The sequence below is a fragment of the Carassius gibelio genome, chromosome A2 (assembly GCF_023724105.1).
Source record: "Carassius gibelio isolate Cgi1373 ecotype wild population from Czech Republic chromosome A2, carGib1.2-hapl.c, whole genome shotgun sequence".
NCBI classification, from domain to species: Eukaryota; Metazoa; Chordata; class Actinopteri; order Cypriniformes; family Cyprinidae; genus Carassius; species Carassius gibelio.
The window spans coordinates 29,430,344-29,456,037 of record NC_068372.1 but is presented as its reverse complement, the minus strand read 5'-3'; the positions used below and the strand labels follow the sequence as shown (position 1 = coordinate 29,456,037).

Below are 25,694 nucleotides of genomic sequence, written 5' to 3'. Positions count from 1 at the left end.
TTTTCAAAATGTTTGTATAAATTTGTTGAAAGTCTGAAAGAATGAGTTTTACTGTAGTACCTGTAGGCTACAACCATTTTAGCGAAAACTACAAGCTCATTTTGTTTAAGGCGGGAATGCGTGATCACGTGACGCACAAACGCGTTTCTCATAAACTTCAAGATGGCCTACTGTTTTAAATCAGACATTTTCTCACCTATTCATTTGTATTTACCACGGTAAACTACGACACTTCAGTACAGGTAAAGATATTATTTAGAAACAACTCTTCTTCATGTGTGAAGTAGTTTGTTTGTTTGTTTGTTTGTTTTTTCTCGTGGATATACATACGGATCACCTTTCACCACAAATTATTACTGTATTTACAATTCCCATTCATTAATTCCCTTTATTCTCATTGATCATTCTCATTTGGTTCACATTAGTAGTCTTTGGAAAGATGGCCTAAACAAAGGAATTATCATCCATATGGTTAACAGGTTAAAAGATTTCATGAAATTCACCCAAAGGCATACATGTTGTAAATAACTGGAAATGTGGCTGTTGTTTTCTATTAAGATGCTTATGCTTACAGGAGAAAGCAGCTGAAATGCTTCTAATTGCTTTCATCTGTTTTGGAGTGGAACGTTATAGAGACAAACACCTCAGTTTGGTCAATTTGCACCACTTAGAGAAAGATTAAAATCTTGGCCCAACGGAGGTATTGTTTATGTGTTCTCGTTTACTGCATGTCAGGGTTTTAAACATAAACAGGTCTTCTCACAGAACATTAGAGGTTGTGGGAGTCATTGGATTCATGTGCACAATAAGTGAAATGCACCAGTGATGTTGTAATGAAATGACCCTGATCTGCTAGTCGCCCTACAACGGGCTAAATGTTTACAGCCAATAGCAACAGTTGTATTTGTGCTCGTGTTCATCTGATCTTTATTTATTTATTTTTTGTATGTGCTAGTGCTTTTGAACATGTGGTCAAAACATTTTTAGTTAATTATGTGATGGTAAAATCCAAATAATGTGTTAATTAGCATGATTTTACAAGCATACTGTGCCAGTAAGAAGTATTCACACCCCCTTGGAAGCTTTCATGTTTTACAACATTTAGGATTTTTTGACACAGATCAACAGTAAAATATTCTTTCATGTAAACACACATCGCACATCTGGCTGATACAGGTTTTTTTTCCCCTTCATCAGTTTAAAAACTACCCAAGCTTGGTCAGCGTGCATGAAAGTCAGGTTGCATGACGTTTGCCTGTAAATTATCAATCAGATTTGGATCTGAGGCCATATTACAACATTTTTCTGTTTGTAAGGGCAAATTGTGTTGAACAACTTTTCAGATCTTAACTTCTGTATTACGACCCATGGTCTGGTTGGGGTAGGCTACTTCTCATTGGTCTTTTGGTGGCCTTCTTGAGTTTCTTAACAATTGATTTAACTGTACTCCATTGGATACTCTGTGACTTGGAAATCTTCTGGTATCTGTTTCCTTCCTTGTGCTTGTCAATTAACTGTATTGATCTTCTTTTTTTCTTAATGGTGGTTCTGCCAAAGTACTGCCTTTCCAGATTGAAGTGTATTTATATTAGAATCAAGCCCCTTGACAACACCAGTGATTTCAGTTTAAGTATTTGTGACCTCTAAACCACATTGGCTGCAGTAGTGTAGGTATAGGTCATTTTAAATGGAGTGAATGCTTCCTTAATGACTTCATTTGGATTTGAGAATCTGTTTTCACTTTGACATTAACAAGTCGTCCACTTATTCATGGTATTGTTTTCATTTTTTTTTTTTTTTTTTTTTTACCGTCCTTACTTTACCCCAATCGCTTGAACATCAAAGCACTGTAAACAAGATCTCTTCCACCAAAACTCAAATCTTCTTTTTGTGCCCTGAAGTTGTGCCATTGTAAATCCGCCGTCTACACATCTCGTAGTTGAGCAGAAACAGGAAAGTGAATTTAGAAACGCAAGAAAAGTAAGCAACTTTTGTTGTAAGCTGGGTATCTTTATTCAGCCGACTTTAGAAATTCCATTTGGCACAAGTGTAAAGTAATAAATACATCTCCCTCCTGAAATATCTAAAAATAAATGACAAGCATTTTGCAATAAATACCATTTATCCACAATACAGATGCATTGCATCGACATTTCTGCTCTTGGTGTGAAAAAGCCAACACTCCCAAATGCTGATCATGATTAGTTGACATTGGAAATGTAACAACATCAACACACACACACACACACTCACACACATTTGCATACCTGTAATACTGCCTCATCTCACTGTACACACAAATACAGACACTAAAGTACTCCACTCCAGTATGAATGGACAGAAGTAGAGTCACTGAACTTATTTGCATAAGCCTTTTCAGAGGGGGACAAACACTTTTACATGCTTGGTGACATCTAGGAATAGTTTACTCAAAAATGTACATTTTGCTGAAAATGTACTCACCCTCAGTCCATCCAAGATGTAGATGAGTTTGTTTCTTCGTCAGTTTTGGAGAAATATAGCATTGCATCATTTGCTCAGCAATGGATCCTCTGAATGGGTGCCGTCAGAATGAGATTCCAAACATCATGATAATCCACACCACTCCAGTCCATCAGTTAAAGTCTAACGTTAAGACCCTTCTTTTGTTTTGTTTTTTTACTTTAACCATTGTTTCTGGCTAAAATATGAGTCCTCTATCCATAGTATTGCTTTCTTCAGTCTCATTCTGACGGCACCCATTCACTGGTGAGCAAGTGATGTAACCATGTAAAATTTCTCCAAATCTGTTCCAATAAACAAATAAGCTCATCTACATCTTGGATGGCCTGAGGGTGAAAAAATCTTAAGCAAATTATCATGTTTGGGTGAAGTATTCCTTCAAGTTAATTTAATTTACGCATTTTATTCACTGTTTGCAATCTCCCAGAAAAATAAATAAATATATATATATATATATAATTTTATTTGCATTGACGGCACTGGTACCGCCTTGTCAAAGCGGGCGATCTCCTTCTGTATCCAATTAGCAAGTTTAGATGCAGTTTAATCACTTACTAGGGTTCCACCATTGGCAGGGTGCCCTAAATCTCTAAAAACAAATTGAAGACATGTTGTCTTGTCTACTGCTGATATATCCTCGGGACATGATGTACTGATTGTTTAAACTTGAGTAACTTGAGTCCTTGCCCTGGGTTTGAAGGTGTGTGGCAACATCAGGGCAACTCCATTGTCATTCAGAACGTACATTACATTTTAAATTCCAAATCACATACATAAATGAGACCTGAATTGAGATGTAAAACGACTGCATGCTCCATTAGCTGTTGCCTAGTTTTTACAGTAATTTGATTAGCTTTAAAGGAAAGACGTGTTTAGGGCTTGATGGATCCTGGCATGACTCCAATCTCATTTGTAGTTTTGTCCTTAATTACTTCAGAGTTACTCAATTAGACCACAGTATTTTTCAGTTGCAAAGAACAGCATGGATGAAGAAGTTATCTGAACCAATCTCAAGAAACGTAGTTGTAGATGTTGCCATTATCTTAATGCTCTACGAACTGATTTGGGGATTGTGGCTCATTTGATTTAGACCAAATTCAGCTATATCAGATTGTTCAGCACGCTTTGTATATAAACCAGATTTGTCCTTTTGTGTTTCTGACTTACATGGAATATGGTGTAATATATACAGGAGTTTAACTGGAATGTAACAGTAAAAAAACTGGCTACACTTTTAAAAAACAAGGCTAAACTTAACGCTTAATCCTGTACGTCTGAACAGCTTAGAACTGCTTACAACTCCACCATTAGACTCTTCAGCAGTTCATCTTCACACATACTGCGATCAGTTAACTGTGTTTATGAGCGGTTTCATGCTCCATAATTAGTCCAGCAACTAAGAGAACATAAAGAACTTTTTCTAACGGAGGGGTGAAGCATGTGCACTCTATAAAAATAAAGGTTCAAGAGATTTTCTGATGTCATGATGTCATAGAACCATTTAAGCTGCACAAAATAGTAACTGTTTAGCTTTAAAAAAAAGTGCATATGCGGAATTAATATAATATATTGCAGAAATGTGACGTGGGCAATTTTTTTTTTATCAACATAAATTAATGATGGCAAAACATGCTATCAAATAGTTCACAATTAATATATTTTCTTTCCATTTAATTTTTCATATTTTTTTGCCTTAATATAATGAGAATGAGTGCAATGAATTGGCATGAACAATGTCAAAAAAAATATATATATACATACATAATTTTACATACATAATTTTCTTTATGCAAAATATATTTATGCCTTTTTGATTTTAAGATTGAATAACCTCTCTTCTTGTTTTCTAAGATTTAACCCTATTTACTGTTGCTTTAGAACCAAAAAGCATTATATTATGAATTTTTGATGCACTTGTACAGCAGAAAATGGTTCTTAGGAGGACAGATCTTTGTTTAATGTAAAGTGCTTCAAACAACCATCGAAGAACCTTTATTTTTAGTAGTATATTATTCCATCTTTGTAAATAAATGTTACAATTGCATGTCCATAAATGTGTTCAAAGATAATAAATGTAAATATTCGCTGCTGAGAAAGACTAAACCTGGAATTAGTTTCCAAAATACAATGTATCTCATTGTCTAAAAGACTTTTAAACCGGAATGTGGCAATGAGAAAAATGAACTTAAGGTATTTTAAGGACGACAACTTTGAGGAAACATCTGTCCTTTTTGGTCTTTCGAGTTGGATAGCCTATATTCCTATTAAACTTAAATATCTGGGTATAAATTGTCGCAAAGATGAGAGAAACTTGGATTTGATCAGACATGCCTTGGCAAGGCTTTAAGGTCAAATCCAGGGGTTTGATATAGTGTGCATATACGTTTCAAGTGACAGTGTTGTTTTAGATAATATCCTTTCGGTCGAGAAGCATTTCTCTTGTATACATTTGATTCATATTTGTGACTAGCGTAATCCCAGGAAGTGGGTGCGGTAGAACAAGATTCATTGCATGTACATTCTTCCAAGGAAACAAACAATAAAGAAACCAAGAAAGAAATGAGGTAGTTTTCACAGCTGCGTTGCACTTCATACTTCAGTATTCAGATTCGTAACAAAAGCGAGCAGCATACAGTTGTCTCTGTAGCCCTCTACGTAAATATATATTTAGATATATCTTTGGTTAAATACTACTGTATCTGAACTTGTTCTTCTGCAGAAGTTCTCCAGTGGAAAGCGAAAGGAGTCTCCTGCCAGCTTTTGGTCCCATTGAATTAAACCAGCGATCCACCTTTGGTTAAATTCCAGTACCCTGTGCTAATCAAAAGTGCCAGTAACCACTGAAAAGGCAGAAGCAAAAAAATCCAATAGTTGCCAAGGCTTTAGACAATTCAGGCCTTGTCTTTTATGTTTTGTGTTTCACTTTTCTGTAGCTTTCATTCTTTCCATGGAGGCATTGTGGGTCCCTCCCAGCATCTTTTTCGAAATAGCAATGTGCCCTATACGTTCTCGAATAGTTCCATGATTTCTGCGTGTTCCAAAGCTCCTATGGTTACCACGGAATTCTGAAACATTCTCTTTTGCCATATTTCCCGGAATGTCATACGCAACCGCATGCTCTCGCAGAGACATTCTGGATGGTGTAGAATTTGTCCTTGTCAAAGAAAGACATCTTCTTCTCGAACTTCGTAGGGCGACAACACGGGGCGTATCGCGCCTTGTCTTTTTTCCCATTATCCCGTCCTTGCCGTCCTTTCTCACTGGAGCTTTTATATAACTGCATCTTCTCCATTACGATGTCATAATTGCGTCGTTCGTGGATGCACTTCCCGCTGCAGTACCTGAAGCGCACAGTTTCGTCGCTCCCGTACCCAAGCCCAAGCTCGCTCACCCTGACCTCGATCTCGTGTAGAGAGCACGGCTTCGGGTCCTTCCGCTCTCGTTTGGTTCTCCGTCCCGTCTCTGCTCTGATCCTCCTCTCCTTGCGGTCCACCAGGGTCGCAATCACCTTCTTCAGCTCGCTCTCAGTGAAACTTTGGAAGAGGTATGAGACTAGAGGAGGAAAAACACCCAGAGAACAACGTTAATGCTCAGAGGTTATTTTTTTCATCATTCAAGAGACTTAAGTGAGTTCTTAGGCAAGAAACATACTTTATACAAGTATGCAATTGTGTATGCTTTCCAAACTTTGGCTAATGTGCCATTAAACATAATTTAACGTGTGTTTGTGTTACTGTGCTGGTAACAAACCTCTAGGGCAATAGAAATGTCATTAAACCAAAGCCAGGCTCATTTAGAATGGATTCCCTCCAGAGTTTCTGTGGTTTTGGTTTTGGATTTATGAATAAAAATAAGGTCTGTTCACTCTGTTGTTAACATTACTTTAACGTTTAGTTCTACAAAATAAATTATGCTCAAATCCTTATAGCTTTTTGTACTTGTAAAAAAAAAATCTTTTCTGGATTTTGTGTGAACTCAACAGATTTTCTCATTAGGATTTTCTTCAAAATGTTTCTCTGCCATGAAGGAAGTTTATCTTACAGAAACGTCTCACTGTAGAAGACTGTGCTAATTCTTGTGGGAACACGTAGTTGCATTGCGTTCGTCTGACACATCTGTGCATTCACCTTAGAAGTGTTTACAGTCTTGTATAGAGTGTTTCAAACCTAGTAATGTTTGCTTTAAGTATCAATTTTATTTTCGGTGTTTTTACTAAAATCCCTTAGAAGTAAAATTAGATGCACATAAAACAATTGTTGAAATACAGTAAGAAAAAATAGACCTCGCTGAGGGCGGAAAGCATTTGACACAAATGAAAACAAGGCTAAAGTTGGGTTTAGACAAGCACCTCATTCTGTTGGTTCAGTGGAAAATCGTATATTCACTGAATTTGTAAATGCATTGCAAGCTCATTGCATTTTACATTGTTGGTTCAATTATGCTGATTATTATGTTGTTAATCTAGCAGGCTAACACTAATGTGGTTAAATATGACTTGAAAGCATCACTAAAAATGTGTTACAGACCATTGTGCATCATTGTTTTCCAGCTAAAGTGTGGTTTTGAATTTATAGTGTTAACTGCTTGCCTGAAAAGAAAAAAAAAACTATATTGTTGAATCCTGGATTTTATATAGAGGTAGTATTTTTCATTTTCATCTGTGTCTGGTTACATTTTTATGGCATCTACATTCACTTTGGTCTCTAACCATAACATTTATGTGGATACAGGCAGTGTGTTTGGGCTTTATAGTAACATTTGAAATGTTCAATATGATTGTGTATTGAGATATCTGAATTTGATTGAAACTTTGTTTTTTGGCAAATGCGAGCACAGTTTGAAACTCTAAAGGTGACATGAGGTTAAGTCTTATTTTCAGGAGACACGTCTGAGGAGTTGGAAACTTCAGCTTCAGTTTCCATGTGCTCTCCATTTAATTCTGTCTTGGTACTCCAATAATTAAACATACTTAATGTTTTAATAGAAATGGATCATGTGTCAAAGTTTAGGGCTTAGCCTGCACATTTTGTTAAGGATTCAACGGCTCATTTTAAACCGTTGTAATGCAGGATAATGTTCATCTTTAAGATGGCTTTAGTGTATTTTTCTGGTCTTTCTCTACTGCATGTTAATGTTTCTCAGCTTTGGCCATGCTGTACCTAACACTGAGCATTTAAATACACCTGATTCAATTTATTTGCTAGTCTTTAGAGACACCAAGATGGGTGTCCGGCTTCTGGGAGACATCAAATGTGTACCAGGTAGGGAAATAATTCTCTATAATAGGTCTGCTTTTCTTTGCAATATTTACAAGTCAGTTTTGGCATGTTTTAGTTTTGCTCCTCAAACAATCTTCATGAGGTGAAACATTTATCGGTCTCTGCATTTTTGATTGACAGTCCTTACCATAACAACTTAAAACACATCCATCATACCTTGTAAGTTTAAGACAAGACACTAAAGTCAAAGACATAGTTTTTCATGCACTGGTCGGTTTTGAGATGATGTTTCAGACTTATAGAAAGAAATCATCCAAAATACACTATTTATTTATTCTATTGCACTTTTTTTTATGTTTGTGTCTGTAGAGTTCAATTATATTTAAAAACTGTTTTCTGTATAGTTTTATTCCTATCTACATCTTGAAGGTTTTTTACAGAGGGTTTGTTCATATATAATTTGCACTGATTTGATAATTTTTTTTTATTTCTTTCGGCATGTTGAGAGTATTTTATTGAGTGATGGACACATCCAAGATCCCTTTTTGTAAAACCTTTAACTCTAGTATATCAACAAACCGAAAAACTAATTTTGAACCTGGCTTTATCCAATGTTTAGATTTATGTTCTGGAAATCCATGCAATTCCATGCATATTTAACTTCATAATGCATCATCTGCATATTTAAACAACATTTCAGAAAGCTTGTAACACAAAAATGTTTGCAATTCTTAAAGTAATAAATCAACTGGAGAAGCATGACACATGTTGCTTCTTTTGTAAATACAAGTGCGTCCAAAGTAATTATGTAAAGTATATGAATAATTAGATTGCTCTCTAAATAGGTTTGTATAGGTTAGATGTTAACATTGGTATATGCACATTTATAAAGGTTATTTCTTTCTTTTATTGGATTATATGCATGATGCACAACATTTCGTTCCCTTTAATGTCTCCACATATTGCAGAATGACACTATAAAAAATGTCGACTCTTTTCACCTGGGCGGTCTTGTCTTAAATCTCAAGTGAGCTGAGAGACACTGTTTGTGTGGAAACTGTGAGCCGAACGATAAATGAGGAGTTGTGTGAGTGAGCAGCGCTGGCTGCAGAGGCATGTGGTATAAACACAACGGCGACTGTAGAATGACATATTAAATCCTTCCCGTCATGTCTGCGTCAACGCTGCCTAATCCACACTGGAAATGTTACTAAGGAAAACCAAAAAAGGGTTTCTCTTACATTCGGAGAGAAGAAAGCCCATGTCCTCCGTGGCTCTGACCGCTCGGCGCGGCGCTGGCTTCCTCGCTGAGGTTGAGGAAAGTGAAGATGAGGATGATGTTGTGGCTGGTGGGTTTGAGGAAGGGTCTGATGAAATCCCTAAGGCCTCTAGGTAGGAGGACCCAACAGGTGATGTGGTTTTCATAAGCAGGAGGAAAAGCGAGGCACCAAAGAGGATGAAGGCGAGGGTGACCTCTTTCCATACCCTCATCTTAGAGCAGCGTGGAGCATTGAAACTGAAAAACATGTCAAAACAAACCCATTAGAAAACACAGCAGTTGCTGAGCTTTTGAATCATGTGACTCTGGACCACGAAACCAAGCATAAGTAGCACAGGTATATTTATAGCAATAACCAACTTTACATTGTGTGGGTCAAAATTATCAATTTTTATGTCAAAAATCATTAGGATATTAAGTTAAGATCATGCTTCATGAAGATTTTTTGCAAATTTCTTACCATAAATATACCAAAACTTAATTTTTGATTAGTATGCATTGCTATTGACTTAATTTAGACAACTTTAAAGGCGATTTTCTCAATATTTAGATATTTTTGCACCCTCAGATTCCAGATTTTCAAATAGTTGTAGCTAAGCCAAATATTGTCCGACTAACAAACCATACATCAATGGAAAGCTTATTTATTCAGCTTTCAGATGATGTAAACAGCCCAATTTCCAAAAAAGTCAACCCTTATGACTGGTTTTGTGGTCCAGGGTCACATATGTGGCTTTCTTCTTATTTATTGAAAGCTTTCAGTGAACTGTAAAAATGTTCCTGAGGAATAGTGGAAAACATGCATGGTTTTAAATGAATACTCTGCACAGAAATTACACTTTGTCATCTTGACATTGTGTCTGTTAACATAGCCATGCAGCTAAAGTGGTTGATTTATACTGCTAAAAAGTGCTAAACCCAATATAAAAACACCATATGAGTGGTTCATATCACTTGTGTGCTATTTCTAGTCCTCTGAATCACATGATAACTTAAAGGGGGGGTGAAATGCTATTTCATGCATACTGAGTTTTTTACACTGTTAAAGAGTTGGATTCCCATGCTAAACATCGACAAAGTTTCAAAAATTAAGTTGTACGTTTGAAGGAGTATTTCTGTTCCAAAAATACTACTTCTGGTTTGTCACAAGTTTCGGAAAGTTTTTTTCGAGTATGGCTCTGTGTGACGTTAGATGGAGCGGAATTTCCTTATATGGGTCCTGAGGCACTTCTGCCGGAAGAGCGCGCGCTCCCGTATAGCAGAGCACTTAGAGCACAACAGACTTCACTGATCAGAGCGAGAGCGTCACGAAATAACACGAAAGAAGTGTGTTTTTGGTTGCCAGGGCAAGACAACCCTGCACAGATTACCAAAGAAAAAACAGCATTAAGGGACCAGTGGATGGAGTTTATTTTTACAGAGCATCAACGGAGTTGTGCAAGTGTTTGTGTTTGTTCCCTGCATTTCGAAGATGCTTGTTTTATAAACAAGGCCCAGTTTGACGCCGGATTTGCGTATCGTTTATTTCTTAAGGATAATGCAGTCCCAACGAAAAAGGGTCACGATCGTGTGTTGGAACCGCATGCGGTGAGTAAAACTGCTTCAAATATCTCTGTGTTGTTAACTTAGCTATCGGCGCGTAAGCACATCAAGTAAACAACATGAGATGTTGTCATCAAACTGCACTTTCCACATGTACAGCTTAAAAAAAAAAAAAAGACGACATAAAGTGGAACTTAGTCATTTTCCAAAACCGCTAAGCAAATATATACAGTTTCAGTGCATACCACATAGAGACGTCGTTGCTGCTGCTGCTCTCGTTTAGTTTCAGCCTCGGGATCTGATTCTGGATCATAAATAAACGGCTGAATCTGACTGTTAGCCATGGTTTGTTTGGGATGATGGTTTTTTCCTCAAGGTAAAGTCACAGCTTCCACATGCTCTCAACGCAAAAGCCTACTCGTGCTTGTGATTCTTTAGCTCCGCCCACACGTCATGCCTCCAGCCGGTCGTGTTTTTCCGGGAAAAATCGGTACAGACTATCTTTCTCTTATGAATATAATAAAACTAAAGACTTTTTGGAGTTATGAAGGATGCAGTACTACTCTATAGGTACTCAAGATTAACAGGATATTGACTGAAAACGAGCATTTCACCCCCCCTTTAACATTTAACAGAATATGTATATTAATTATGGGTCTGTACTGGACGTTTATTAATGTAAAAATAAGGATAATGAGTTTACGCTTAGTTTGCCACCGTCATCTAACGCTCGTTTAAAGTTAATCTTTTAAAAACATGAATAGTTTAATTACACTGTTAAAAATAATCTTTAGCAAATCCCTGTTTAATATACATTTAGGCCTAATAATTTAACTTTTTCATAATGTGAATTATAATGTAACTGCATAAATTCGGTTTACTATAATAGTTTTATTTTTGATTTAGACAAAACAGTATAGAACTTCAATATTAATATTTATATTAGCATGAATGTAATATAAGATGTTTATCCATACACCAAATTTAGCATGTAAACAATTTTCACTCAGAGATTGCAAGTAATTTTTACAATTGTAATTGCAAAGAACAAATTGAATTGCATGTAACATCTTGAAGTAGAAAGACTGACATGGTCTAATATTATTATAACTTTTTTAAATATAATTATTACAAATATAATGTTTTTTTTTAAATCTACTCCAATAATCTTACTTTCATTTACAACTTTCGAAGAATAGTTTTACTGGGCATCAGCCTCGATTGTAATATCAGACATATCTAAATTCAAGTTATTAAATGTCTTTCTTTTTCAGCAGTGATTCTCAAATCTCTTTTGTATTGTTGTTTAAACAGGTTGCATCACTGTCTGTCATGTAACACAAAAATTAATAGTATCTGGCAGCTGATGATGCATCTAAAGGACTATTTTTTTTTTCTTTCCAGAACTTGCCAGTATAAATACTATAATCCACTTGAGAATGGCAAAAAAATTACAGTTAATGAAAACAAATGCTCATTTGTGTGGGGTGAACTAGTATGAAGTATGCACTTTTAGTGACTTAACCTTTAAAGTGTTATAATTTCTTTGCTTTCAGCAGCATACTTGGCAAACAGTCTGTTTTTTTTTTTTTTAATAGGCCTTAAGTGCATTATAATACAACCTAAAGAATTACTGTCTGTGTTGAAAGGTTCAAGATCATCACATGTGCAGGATGAATAGAGTAAGTTTCATTCTTCAGGTCATGATCTTTCTATGCATTGTCTCGTTCCCCAATTGATTCCTCATCTTCATGAAGGTGTGTCTTTCATAGCATCCACCTGGATAGAGACCTGACATCGTTGTACACCGGCAAGTCCAAACAATTAATCCTACTTCTCCTGAGGGGGGATTCTTGTTTGCAGAGATGATCCATTCAATGCAAACAGATTTATGAAAGTAAACAGACCTCAGTGTTTTGTTGAAAATAGACTGGCTGAGATGGAATAGAGTTATTTTTGTTTGATTGACCATTGATAGTTCCATGATGACCTTTCAACAGCCATGCAATCTTTCCATTCCACAAAAGGTTCTTTAATTTCAAAAAAGGTTTACCGAAAGGTTGTTTGGAAAACCAGAAATGCTTCTTCTATGCCCCTGCTGCCAAAACTCCCTTTTGGAAGCTTTATTTTTGAGAGTGCATGTTGAAAACGAAGACCAAAGTGTTTAATAACTGAACATGCTATGGGTGTAGTTGCTTCCAGTTTTCGGGAAATCTAAAGTGCTTTCTTTGAATCTTCGATGTGGGCCTGCTGGTATAACGTCCCATGCTGGATCTGTCTGTTGTCTTTTGTTGATTCAGCTAATCACAGGTCTAGCATATGTCTATGCCTGCATGCACACACACAGTTTTCTTTCATCTGACTGCATTCTTCTGAGGAATCTCTATTCAATGCTGTGTTGTTTTTGCAGTTGAGTTTTTTTTTTTTTTTTTGCTGAAAAGTGTTTGTTTTCCTTGCTATCACTAGTTACTGTTTTCTCTAGAGTAGAAAAGGAAGGTGAAAAAACTCATCCCCAAACGAGGAAATTGCAGATGGGTAGCACTAAAGGACAAATTCAGAAAGCATATGCAGAAGGTGTTTTGCCAGATTGACTGTATGTATGGTGGCTTTACTGGGTCAATACGCATCTGTTGGTCTAAAGTACAGATGCTCGATCCAGTGCTTGCATGCAAAAATTGGCCTATAATTTGGTCTGCCAATTTAACTTATTGTTTTAGCATTTCTTCATTTTTTTTTTTTTTTTTTTGCATTGAACTGTATAGAATGTCAAATTCATTTCGTCATTAAAATGTAGATTTCAATGTAATGTAGTTGGAAATATTGCAACAGTTACTTTTGGCCCACATCATTCAATAAAGTTAGATTTTTAGCCCTGGTCTAAGGAGTTGATTGGTTGTCTGAGGTCAGGGTGAATATATATATAGTTTGGTGGGAAGATGTTATTAATTGTCAGATATAAAGTCACAATGCAAAAAAAAAAAAAAAAATGTATTCCGCAAATAGAGGTGTGTGTGTGTGTGTGTGTATATATAAATATTATTATATATATAATTATTGACCTGATGGGTATTACTACCCACGTAACATTACTTCATTACTCACAACACAAGCTATTACTGTCTTTAATAGAAAAATGAATGCCTTTTTTTAATATGTCTGGAATTCAGTGTCTTGACGAACTTCTCATGCTGTTGGAAAGCATCTTGTCATTTTTGTTGTATTCTGGTCGCTTTATCTCATTGGCTGTGTATTTTGGAAACGGCATTATCACCTTCGTCACTTTGGAGTGACATCTGGCACGTCTAAACGCTCAAAACGTCCAACAGATGATAATGAATAGATACTCGTTATTTAAATGAATGTCATCAAAACATGTTCCGGTCATATTTCTAACCAGACTCTCACGAAAACGCTATCAATGTTATGTTTAAAAAAAAAAAAAAATTGGTGTATTCTGAAATCCAGAGTAAACGGGCAGTAAAATGTGTTTCAGGATACAGCAGAACACTTACCAATAAACTTTACCACTAATGGTTATTCGCCTTTCTGCTTTAATCGCCCTTTAGTTGCAGTACAAATAATCAAACAGCTATTTGAGTTTTCAGAGATGGTGGTTTGATGAATTGGCCCATTGAGGTGAATCATTACCATCAGTAGTGTTCTGCTAATTAACTCGATTTACTCCGAGCGTTATGATCGCAATTACATTTGAGACTGACTTCATGCTGATTATAGAGTTTGACATTAATTGCAGTATGTTTGATTTTAAGTGTTACCTCATCTATTTTAAACGGCTGTGATCTGATTGATCGTGAGAAAAACATTAGTGATGTCATAGTCCTATTCAAAAGGGTGCATGCAACATGTTTGTTTTATTGTACATATACTTTTATGATTTAAACCATCAGAAGCAGCATTTACTGGTTGAAATTATATATAATATTATATATATTTTGCACTAAATTAAATTTTTGCGTGCACAAGCTGCAACTTCCACATATGCTCCACTTACATCCAACTTATCAGTGCATTTAATTATAGGAGCCAACAATGTCACAATACTGAATTCTTAAGCAATAATACTAAACTTATTCTGGTTTACTATTGAACAGTAAATCATTTCTACATGCATTTTATAAAGAATCCATAACCGAAAAATGTATGGAATTTATGGAGATTATGGAATGCCATTCACTCTTCTTTTTCTTCTCTCTCTTCTCTTTTTTTTCCAAGGTTAACAGAGAAACACTTCTGGACTCATTTAAAACAGTTTTGCTCTGAAACTGCTATTAAATTTATCAAATGCGTACAAGGAAACATTAAATTAAACATGAAATTTGGCATTAGAAAGACTTAAATAATGCTTACAAAATACATTTCTTTTTAATATATATATGGATAGATTTTGGTCTAATCAGATGCTATCAAGTAGCAACTGCTTGTGTAAAGTCTAAACTTTTTCAGGTTTCAGGGAGAAATGCATTAACCAGGCTTGTCAGAAAGGATTGTGGGAATTTTTTGGAAGCAAACAAAACAAAAATTTTTCCTTGGAAGAGACTGAATATCTGTCCTTTTTCATCTGTCACAACATCAGTAACTTCCCATCTTATCTCTTATCTGTAGTTGTGAGAAGAAAGCTTGTTTAACAAGAAATAGCATGCAGACTTGTCGCACTAAATGGTTTCTGAGAAGCACGTGTCTTTGTAATCTGATAAAAGATGTCATCGCAGTACTATGATATTATCAGATTGATAACAGTATGGTAGGATGCATTATTCCAGAAAAAACAAACATTTGTCATTTGGAGATCACAGGTGATCTCGATGCCTGTCCTGTCAGCCTCATGCTTTTGCTGCCCAAGAGATATTAATGTGCATTGCATAACATTTCCTCTGGTGTTTTTATAGGAATAGGTACATACCCAAATGTATTAGACACTAGAAAAGAAGCTGAAAAATACAGTTAAATATGTGAAATAGTATTACAATTATTGCATTATTTGAAAAATAAATATTTTGTAACATTGTCTTTACTCTCAATTTAAATGTCTCAATGAAATACATCCTTGTTAAATAAAAGTTTTAATTTCTTAAATATTTTTTGATGCATAATATTGTCATTTATGTTTGTCAGACAACTTAATGCATTCGTATAGAATTAGACTTCATCCAATCAGATTTTAGAATCAGAACTGTCTGTTAGTTAAACTGTTTTGTTTGAACTCAAGTGTTTCATAATTCAAAGCTGTTTTGCACTGATGTCAGTTTTTATATTGTTTATATGTTGTAAATAATCTGATGGACACAAACACAAACAAAACGTTATTTACAGAAATAGATGTTGCCAGATTTGTGTAGTGTTGTAATTTAATTCTGTTAGCGTGATGTGATGTTACGCGTGATGTGATGTGAGGTTTTGCTCGTTCCACCCACCCATAGAGTCACATTTACTGTTGTCAACTTTAACACACCCAGCTGTCATTTTTATGACCGCATGTGTGTCTGAAGTATTCTACTGGTAATTGCAAATGATTAGAAAGCAGATACGGTGACAAACTACCTGTTTCCTGAGCAAATTTCTATCAGCTATGGAAAGGTGCTCAAGTTCACTGTTCGAACTCGAGTAAGAAAAATTCAGGAACTGTTCATTATGTTTAATCTCCAGTAAATACTGAAATGTACTGCTCAGAATCTAAAGCATAGTTAGGGAAACCTTTTGAATGTCTGTCACTTTTCAATTATTATTTTTGATCTAGTTGTTTTTGTATAGTTATTAAAAACTCTTTTTAGAGACGCAGCTAACAGGAATCATTCTAAGAAAGTTTGGCTAACATTATGGCAAGGTTTCCCTCGGTTATGCACAATGTTCTTACAGTAACGTTAATAAAACCTTTAAGTAGAGTTATCTGGTCTCTAATATAATTAAAAAATGTTAGCACATAAACATTAGTTATTCAGCCATCTAGTTTTTGTTTGGATGTTCATCTAACAATTTCATTTATTTCTTTATATTACAGCTGATTAGTTTCAGAATGTTCAGAGAACATTCTAAAGTAACGCTCCCATAGCATTTGCAAATATAAAATGGAATGTTTCTTTCATGTTTGTATAAACAAGAAAAAAATGTTTTGAATTTTTTTTTTTTTTAAACTGGATGTTTGTTTTGAATGTTTTTTTTTTTTTACTTATTTTGAATGTTAGCACATTTTTCTTGGAACATATTTTTGTCAGATTTACATTCACAAAAATGGAACTTTGAAATTTTAAAATTAAGAGTTGATCACTGGAAAAAATTGGTGTCAACTATTTTTAATCAGAAATTGCTTCTAAATTTTTCAAACAAAATTTGAAGTAGAAAAACTGTCGTATTTTCTCGTAAAAATGCTTAATCATTATATTTACAAAAAAAAATTGGTGACATTTGACATGCCTGTAAGAATCCTGTGATTTTAATTTTACAGAAATCAAATGTTCTCATTTTCTATCCTGTCACTTGCATATATCAAATAATCAGACAGCTCCATAAAACACATCAGTTAAACATTCTAGAGTTCAAGAGCTCTGTGTCAGAGCCATAAACTGCACGGTGAAAGGTGAAGCCACTTAATAAATTTGTAATAAGTGTGACACCTACTTCATGCTCTTCATTAAACAGAACAGGAATGTAAGGCTTTGGTCACTTCAGATGTTTGGGTGAAGGCCTCGCAATGCTCGGGTCCATCACAGGGCAGATAGGTGTAGGCTGGATGGCAGAAGGAGGGCAGGAACACACTCCAAAGATCAGGCTGGGATTAGCACTAATGCGTCCTGCTTTATCTAACATCACGTGGGCTAACACCTGGGATTGGCTCGCGGGGTGTGGAAGCAGCCAGCCAGGCTAATCTCACTATCGCCTCATCCATTGGATACACACACTCACTCACTCACTCACTCACAATCACAGACACGCATACACACTCACTCACTTATTCAATCACACACACTCACTCTGTTCCTCACTTTCTCTCACACACACACACACACTCTCACTCACTTTCGCACTCACTCACTCACTCCCTCCCTCCTTCACTCACACACACTCGATCATACACTCACTCGCTCACACACTCACTCTCACTCGCTCACACTGACCTCACTCACTCACACTCACTAACTCACTCGCTCATACACACACTCGCTCATACACATACTCGCTCATTGACACTCTCTCTCTCTCTCACTTGCACTCACTCGCTCACACTCGATCATAGCACACGCTATTAATACTCGGTATTAACTCACTCGCTCACTCACTCACTCATTAACTCACTCGCTCACACACTCGCTCATACACTCACTCGCTCACACACTCGCTCATACTCACTCACTCACTCACTCACTCACTCATTGACACTCACTCTCTCTCTCTCTCACTTGCACATACTCACTCACACTGACCTCACTCACTCACTCACCCTCAATCACTCACAAACTCGCTCATACACTCACTCACTCACACTCACTCACTCGCTCACACACTCACTCACTCACACTCACTCATTGACACTCACTCTCACTGACTCACACACTCACTCTCTCTCAATCACTCACTCACACTCACTAACTCTCACTCACTCGCTCATTCACGCTCGCTCATTCACTCACTCGCTCACACACACACTCACACTCGCTCACACACTCACTCACTCACTCACACTCACTCGCTCACACTCACTCGCTCACACACTCACTCACACTCACTCGCTCACACACTCACTCACGCTCGCTCGTTCGCTCACTCACTCACTGGACTCACACACTCACACTCGCTCACACACTCACTGGACTCTCACACTCGCTCACACACTCACTCACACTTGCTCACACACTCACACACACTTGCTCACTCACTCACACTTGCTCACACACTCACACTTGCTCACACACTCACTCTCACACTCACTCACTCACACTCGCTCACACACTTACTCAGTCACTCACTCTCTTACTCCCTTTGACACACACACACACACACACACACACACACACACACACTCTCTCTCTCTGTCTCACAGAAGCTTTGTAAAAAGTACACACGTTTGGATATGCACAGAAATACTTTCTTTATACCGGTTTAATATTTATTTTGTTACTTTATTAGTGTGTTTAAAATATATTTGTTCATTTATGTATTTATTGTACAAATAAAATACATTAATAAATGTTTATATATTTTATATACATTATTTATTTACTGTAAAAATACAATGTAAAAAAATCTTTGTTTTTGGAGTGTTTTGCAATAAATACTTTTTTACTTGTTCTACTTCAAAATTTTAGATTCAATTCAGTGCGTTACTTGGCATTACCTTTTTGGAAATTGACGTCAAGTAAATTAAAAAGTAATGTTTTACTAGGTACTTGACGTTGACAAACGCTTGCTTTGATAATGTTGTTATCTAATGCAATGACATTAAAAAAAAATTTAAAGTTTGACTAATTAGTCTAAAAGTGTCCAGATACTTTATATGGGCTTCTGTTCTGTTTCTGAAATGTTTGCAGCAGTTGAAGTGGGTCACTTATAAATCTGCCAGTGGTTACATAACTGGACTACATAAACAACTATTTCAACATCTATTGTTGAGACCGTTTGCTAGTCTCTGTGTACTGAATTTTTGAATCCGTATTTAAACAGAGGAGCAGTTAGCATGGTAAGTTATCAGTTATTATGCCAATGTGTCCTATCATCTGCTGACCCTAAATGTTGCATATAAACCAAATGTGATGTGACATCCAGGCTCATTTTAAAAATTATTGACAAAGGCTCTGAGCATCTGCTCTTAGAAATCGCATGTTTACTGGCAGTGTAAGTCAACAGCTGTGAGAGACACCATTTAGCATTAGTTTGTGTATTTGGAGGTCAGCCAGTCCATGTGCGGATGCTATGTCTGAAATACAACAGCTGTCATAAACTGAACCTGTCATCGAGAGTAAAATCGGACCATAACCCTGGAACTAACACTTCTCAATATGTTACGCTGGACTATGCATATATCTGTACAAAGAAGCATTGTGCGTTAACAGCATGCTTTCATTTTGGCATGACAGTGTAGAGAATGAAGAATGCCTTTTCAATTATAATTCAATTAATAATCAGAAATTCAGTAAATTCTTGTAATTCCAATTGACCTTTCACCAGCAGTTTGATTGACAGGCGATCTGACCAATCATAAACCAAACAGGATGTAGCAACAGTAACTAAGGGAGGCGGGTCTTTGCGAAGAGTCAATTAAAATTCCATTTTATTAAAATTTTCAAATCCCATTCCATTCAATTTCCAGGCCATGAACTTGCACAGAAAAATTGCACAATTCTATTGCACAAAGCTGGAGAACACATGCTTCAGAACGTTGCTCCAAGGTGCTTATGCAGGTGATGTGGGTTTGAATTTGACTTGTGGCATTTCCCGATGACATTTATCTGCTGTGTTGTGGAACTCACGAGAGTTTTGTTCACTCTTAAAGATAAAGGTGCTTCAAAAGGTTCTTCAAGTGATGCCGTAGAAGAACCATTTTTGGTTCCACAAAGAATCATTCAGTCAAAGGTTCTTTAAAGAACCATTTCTTTCTTACCTTTTTATAATCTGAAGAACCACCTTTCGCCAAAAATAACCTTTTGTGAAACCAAAAAGGTTCTTCGGATGTTAAAGGTTCTTTATGGAACCATTAAGACAAAAAGGTTGTTCTATTGCATAGCAAAGCACCTTTATTTTTAAGAGTGTACTGCACAAATTTAACCATTTGGAAAGAAAAATATGTATTTTTTTTGTGTAACCTTTCCAAAACATTATCTTTCCATGGAGTAAAAATGGATGGTCATCATTATGCATTAAATAGTTACACTATATGGGTCACATATCGCAAAAATAGATTCTGGCGAGTCAAGGCGCACATGTTTTCTCACTCTTCCCAGTCAATATTGTGTACTATAAAGTGGGAAGATGTTACCAACAGATATTCCTTTGGGGAAGTGTCCCGTATGTGTTTCCAGAGCCAATAAATGGGAGGTGGTTTGAACCTGACCTGGTGTCCTCAATGTAATCTCTCGTATGGAGAGTTTGATCTGCTACACAAGGATAAATATTACTCTTCTTCTGTCCAACATTTTACCTTATTTTATTATATATGTTTGGGCCTCTTGCCAATTTTATTTATAAACTGTGCAATTTAAATGCATTTCAGCTCTCTAAGTGTTTCACCTCTCTTTGGACAGCATTGAATTATATTATATTCTGTGAAACACAAGGGTGCTGTGTGCAAGTATGTTTTTGAAAGCAGATACAAAGTCATCAAAGTTTCACAAGTCGTATGCTATTCTGCCCTGTCCTCTTCTGTATCTTTAAGATATATATTTTTTTTTTACGTTTTCTGTGCAAATTTGGAGAGGAATATCAGCAGAATTCAGTGGAGTGGGTTTATGCAATTGATCGATTTTGTGCAATTGATTTATACAACAATTCACTAAAAAGTCTTAATTGTCTCACCATCATATCATTCCAAACCTGTATGAACACAAAAATATTAATTGGAAGGAAAAAAAGGAAATTCAGTATGATGTTTTCAGTGTTGTTTCTTTGAGTTCAGCAGAAGAAAGTATTTTTTGGAAGGTCAATACTTAAATTCTTTGGTGAACTATCCATGTTAAGACAGCTGAGAATATTTTGTCTGGATAATTCATTGAATTGAATTTCTACAATGTAAAATGTGTTAAAGATACTGTTCACCCAAAAATGATGTCTTGTACACTAACTTATATATGAACACAAAATATATATTTTTAAAAGCCTATAAAATGAAATTCATTGGGATCCAATATTGGTTTCACCCAGATTCAAAATATCATCTTTTTTTTTTCTAGCAGAAGTCTTTCAATGGTTTTTTTTTTTTTTTTTTTTTGGTGAAGAACGTAGGTATTGGTAGCGTTGTATAGGATAACCAGTTTTCCCATTTTACTCACTAAACAAGCACACAGAGGACACGGGAAGTGTAGTAGATTGTGAATGACAGGCATTCAGTCCTTTTATATGGAGTTTCCATGTGGGCCGAGCCGTGTATTCAACAGTTTAGTTCTGAGGTTAGTTTTGTGGTTCCACACAGGATTTACTCCAGCAGGAATTTGATATCTTCATATAACCAAATTCCCAAGGTTTGAGCGGTCTTTTCACCCACTCAGTGTGAATGCTGCGAGTGCATTTCCTGCCATCTTTCCCTCCAGTTATTTGTTGAGGTTGGTATTAAGAATGTACCTCGTGTAGGGAAAGACTGAAACATCTGACAGGAATAAAAGCCCAGTTGCACAATGGAGAGACATGCGCATGTGTGTCACACCAATGATCAATAGCTGAAAAGGACATGACCTTTATATATCCCATTCTGATTAATGCATGCAAAACCGCAATGTATTCAACATTGTTTTATTCACGTATACAAGATTTAGAACTTCCAGAGTGGTTGTTTTTGGTTTGGCAACAGCTGTGTTATCAGCTATTACAAATGGAAAGTCAGATCTGTAAACCGTAAATCAGTTGCATCGTGGAATTTCATAGTCTGGATTGAATGTCACGAATGTTTGCTTTCGCAAGCCAATGCCGAAGTTAGCCCCAATCCAGACAGTTCTGCGTACTGAAGAGCAGATTGCACTCAAATAAAACCCTTGTGCTATTGTGTGTGATAGCATTTTAAACATCCTGATGATTAGCGATTGACACATTTGAATGCAGCCTGCTCTGAGCATGTCGGAGCAGAACAGGCAGAAAAAACAAATGCACCCATCCAAGATCTTCTTTCTGGAAAAATACGCAGGGATCAAAATGAGATGTGTCAAAGCTTACGGTTGCGTTTCGGATGGATAACATTGCACCTGCAAGCTGATTTCAAGAGTTCCCTTTCGAGGTCGAGAGGGAAAGAGTATGGACGAATGCATCGATTTTACAGCACATACCTTCATCAGGTTTGCAAAATAAGCCTCACTGAATTGAGTTGAAAGGCTCAAATGAATATAAGCTTAACCTGCCATGTCTTTGCCACCCCAAAATGCACCAGATCCCATTGACGAATATGATTGGGTCAATGCTACAGGTCAGCTGCAATATATCAGCCTTTCTGAATTTTCTGAAAGTGAAAGTCATGACATTTGCCAAGTATGGTAACCCATACTCGGAATTGGTGCTCTGCATTTAACCCATTCAAGTGCACACACACCGCAATGAGTGGGGAACACACACATACACCCGGAGCAGTGGGCAGCTATTTGCACCAGCGCCTGGGGAGCAATTATGGGTTCAGTGCCTTGCTCAAGGGCACTTCAGCCATGGGTATTGAAGATGGATGAGAGTGCTGTTCATTAACTCCCCCCACCACCTACAACTCCTGCCACTGAGACTCGAACCTGGAACCTTCAGGTTACACCTCCAACTCTTTAACCATTAGGCCACAGCTGCATTTTGGGATGCTAAAGATTTTGTCAGAAGAGTAAATGCGGATTAACCCCAGTGGAGTTCTTGAATACCAACAGATTCTTTTTGGAAACTTCTCTAACCTGGTTTACATTGAACCAACCATAAATACCTGGCACTACAGAGATCCGCTTTGCAAAGGTATGGGATAAAAAAAGACTTTGTCAAGCTTGTTGAACTCAATTGGACTTCAGGTGATGTATGGTGGCCTGAAGGTCTAGGAAAGGAATCAAAGGTTCTCCAAGGGGACTTTGTTGTGGTCGAATGTAACAAACACCATACAGATTTCCTTTTCCAATGTAATTCATCTAATAAAACAATACACGGTCAAGATTACCTAATACAGATGTCTTGGTAATCTTCCCTAAGTATGGAAAACTTCAGCATCTTGGTTCAGTTAATGTAACAACCTGTTTACTGATCATGATCTATGCGCTCTGGCACAGTGACGCTTCCTGAATCTGTGGCGCTCTGCAGAGTTTAACACCACGGCTGTAAGAAGCAGCTTACTCTAACAAAAGAAGATGTGTCCTTACCAAGTGGCCAGCTAAGCCAGACTTATCAAGGTGGTGTTGTGTTGGGTTGACCTCAGGCAGCAGGAGGGGAGGGCAAATCCCTCATGAAGGCGCTTGTCCATCCACACCGTATATCCATGTAATCAGTCAACAACGAGGGCCTTCTGTGGGTTGGTTTGTATGAATATTGAATACTCTACCAGTGTCCTAGAGCTTCCTTCTCATGATGACGTCTCCGCCAGGCCGATATATGTTTACATTCAGATTTCTTCCAGCCACTCTGGAGGTGGGCTCTGAATTTCCTCATCCTTTGACATAGCTGGTTACGCAAGTCCAAGACTAGTAGATTGCGGCTTTGCAATGGAAATCAGTTTGGAAATGAGCCTGCAGTCTGGGTTCAGGTGATTCCTATCCGACTTTAGGATTCCAGATCTGAAACACACAGTCCAAACTGGCGGAATTAACTTTGTACACTTGGTACAAGAAAGACAGCAAAAGCATTATGTGATTCTTAATGGGGAAGCAGGTGGATGTGCAAAAAACTAGCATTTTATGGCATCTCCCATTTTAATAAAGTATTGAATCCAATCGAAATGAAGCATTTTACCCAATTCCCATTAATGTTTGGTAGAGTATCATATTGTTGGCTTGGTATTATGCAAACGCTAAAAATCAATTGTCAATTGTCAGGTCTCCCATGCAAAGCACTATTTCTACAATTAGTTCCAATGCAAAGTGTTTCAAATCAATCACTTATGAGATTCCTCTCGGTTAAGATGCATATGTAGAAAGCACAGCAGCTCACTGAGGTTTTGCAACAGAGCTGTTTAGTGAAACCAGCAAATTTTTGTAAAACTTTAAGGCTCTTAATTTGTTCCAGATCTTCACCGTCATGTAGAGTTTAGACGAGTGTAGAGCATAAACAAATTTAAATGTGACATGCTCTTGGTGTTTCAGTCTAAAATTAATTTCCTGATTTGTCAGATTGTTTCAACGTTCTCATTTAAACCGTAACTCTATACTGTCTAACTGTCAATCCAAATTAAATATGCATGTCTCAAAAATGGTAAGGTACTTAAAACCGACTAAGCTTGTTCCTTCAGTGCTTCCAGACTTACCATGTGCCATGTGAAGCTATCCAGATCCTGGTTTTGATGTCTTATGCAAAGTCCTTCGTGTGTAAGATCCCTGCCTGTGAGTAAAGCGATGTGTGAGAGCAGGAGTTTGCGTGTGTATGTTTGTAAGGGTGTGCGCATGGAGAACTCCCCTTTGGTCCCTGTCAGTCTTTCTCCTCCCTGTGTGTGAGACTCCTCCTCTACCAGCTCAATGATGACTGGATGGGTCGGATTACCTTAGCCTTTAATCGCTCAGACAGTCTTGGATCTGCCCCTCTCTCACTGGACGGGGGCTGAGGATGCTCAAAACCAGGGCACTATGAACAAGGGCTTTAAACACGTACTGCACACCACATGCTCGACACCTGTAATGTGGGACACTCCACAAGCTTCAGAGAGAGTCACTTAACTCTGGCTTTTAATTAATTTAATTTATTTTACATTATGCAAGCTATTTATATACTTTAATTTTTACAATGATTTAATTATTCACTTGTTACATACAAACACCTTTGTCTCTTGTGGATGCATTGCAAGAGATGCAGAAATGCAAGCTGCTCTCTGAAGGCAATTTATTTGGATGCAAGCACTTATGAGAAATGCATTATACTTTTAATAAATATGTCTAAGATGTCCACTATTCCTCAGATATTTTACCAAATAGATTATTACTTCTGCTGACACTCAGTTGCACGTATCACTGTTTGGCACTTAGTCACAAAAGGCTATTTGTACTTGGTGCAAATGGTATCTACAGTAAATAGCATTTACCTTTTTAAATACTCAGTCTAAATATTATCATCATTGCAGTTTATTTCTGTGAGTTTGATGGATTGCTTTAGCAATACCATAGTTAACATAAACTATACCTCAGACCACCTGGTTGTCAAGTTTGCAGATTTTATTATTATATTATAAAGTAATAGTATTAGTGTTAATAGTATTGTTATTATTATTTTCCCCTCAGAAACCACCAAAGAGAATTACGGAAATGCGATGTATCATCCATTACTGACATTTAATATTTGCA

At 36.8% G+C, this 25,694-nt stretch overlaps 1 protein-coding gene across 1 annotated transcript; it reads right to left on the bottom strand.

Annotated features, from left to right (window-relative positions):
• Positions 1 to 1,989: 1,989 nt before the first annotated feature.
• Positions 1,990 to 24,832, bottom strand: LOC127938017 (uncharacterized). The gene is made up of 4 exons (XM_052534385.1): positions 24,668 to 24,832; positions 23,571 to 23,981; positions 8,963 to 9,237; positions 1,990 to 6,054 (listed from the first exon to the last, which is right to left on the bottom strand). Exons 3-4 carry the CDS (start codon positions 9,210 to 9,212, stop codon positions 5,603 to 5,605), a joined length of 702 nt encoding a protein of 233 aa, XP_052390345.1. The 5' UTR covers positions 9,213 to 9,237; positions 23,571 to 23,981; positions 24,668 to 24,832; the 3' UTR covers positions 1,990 to 5,602.
• Positions 24,833 to 25,694: the final 862 nt, after the last annotated feature.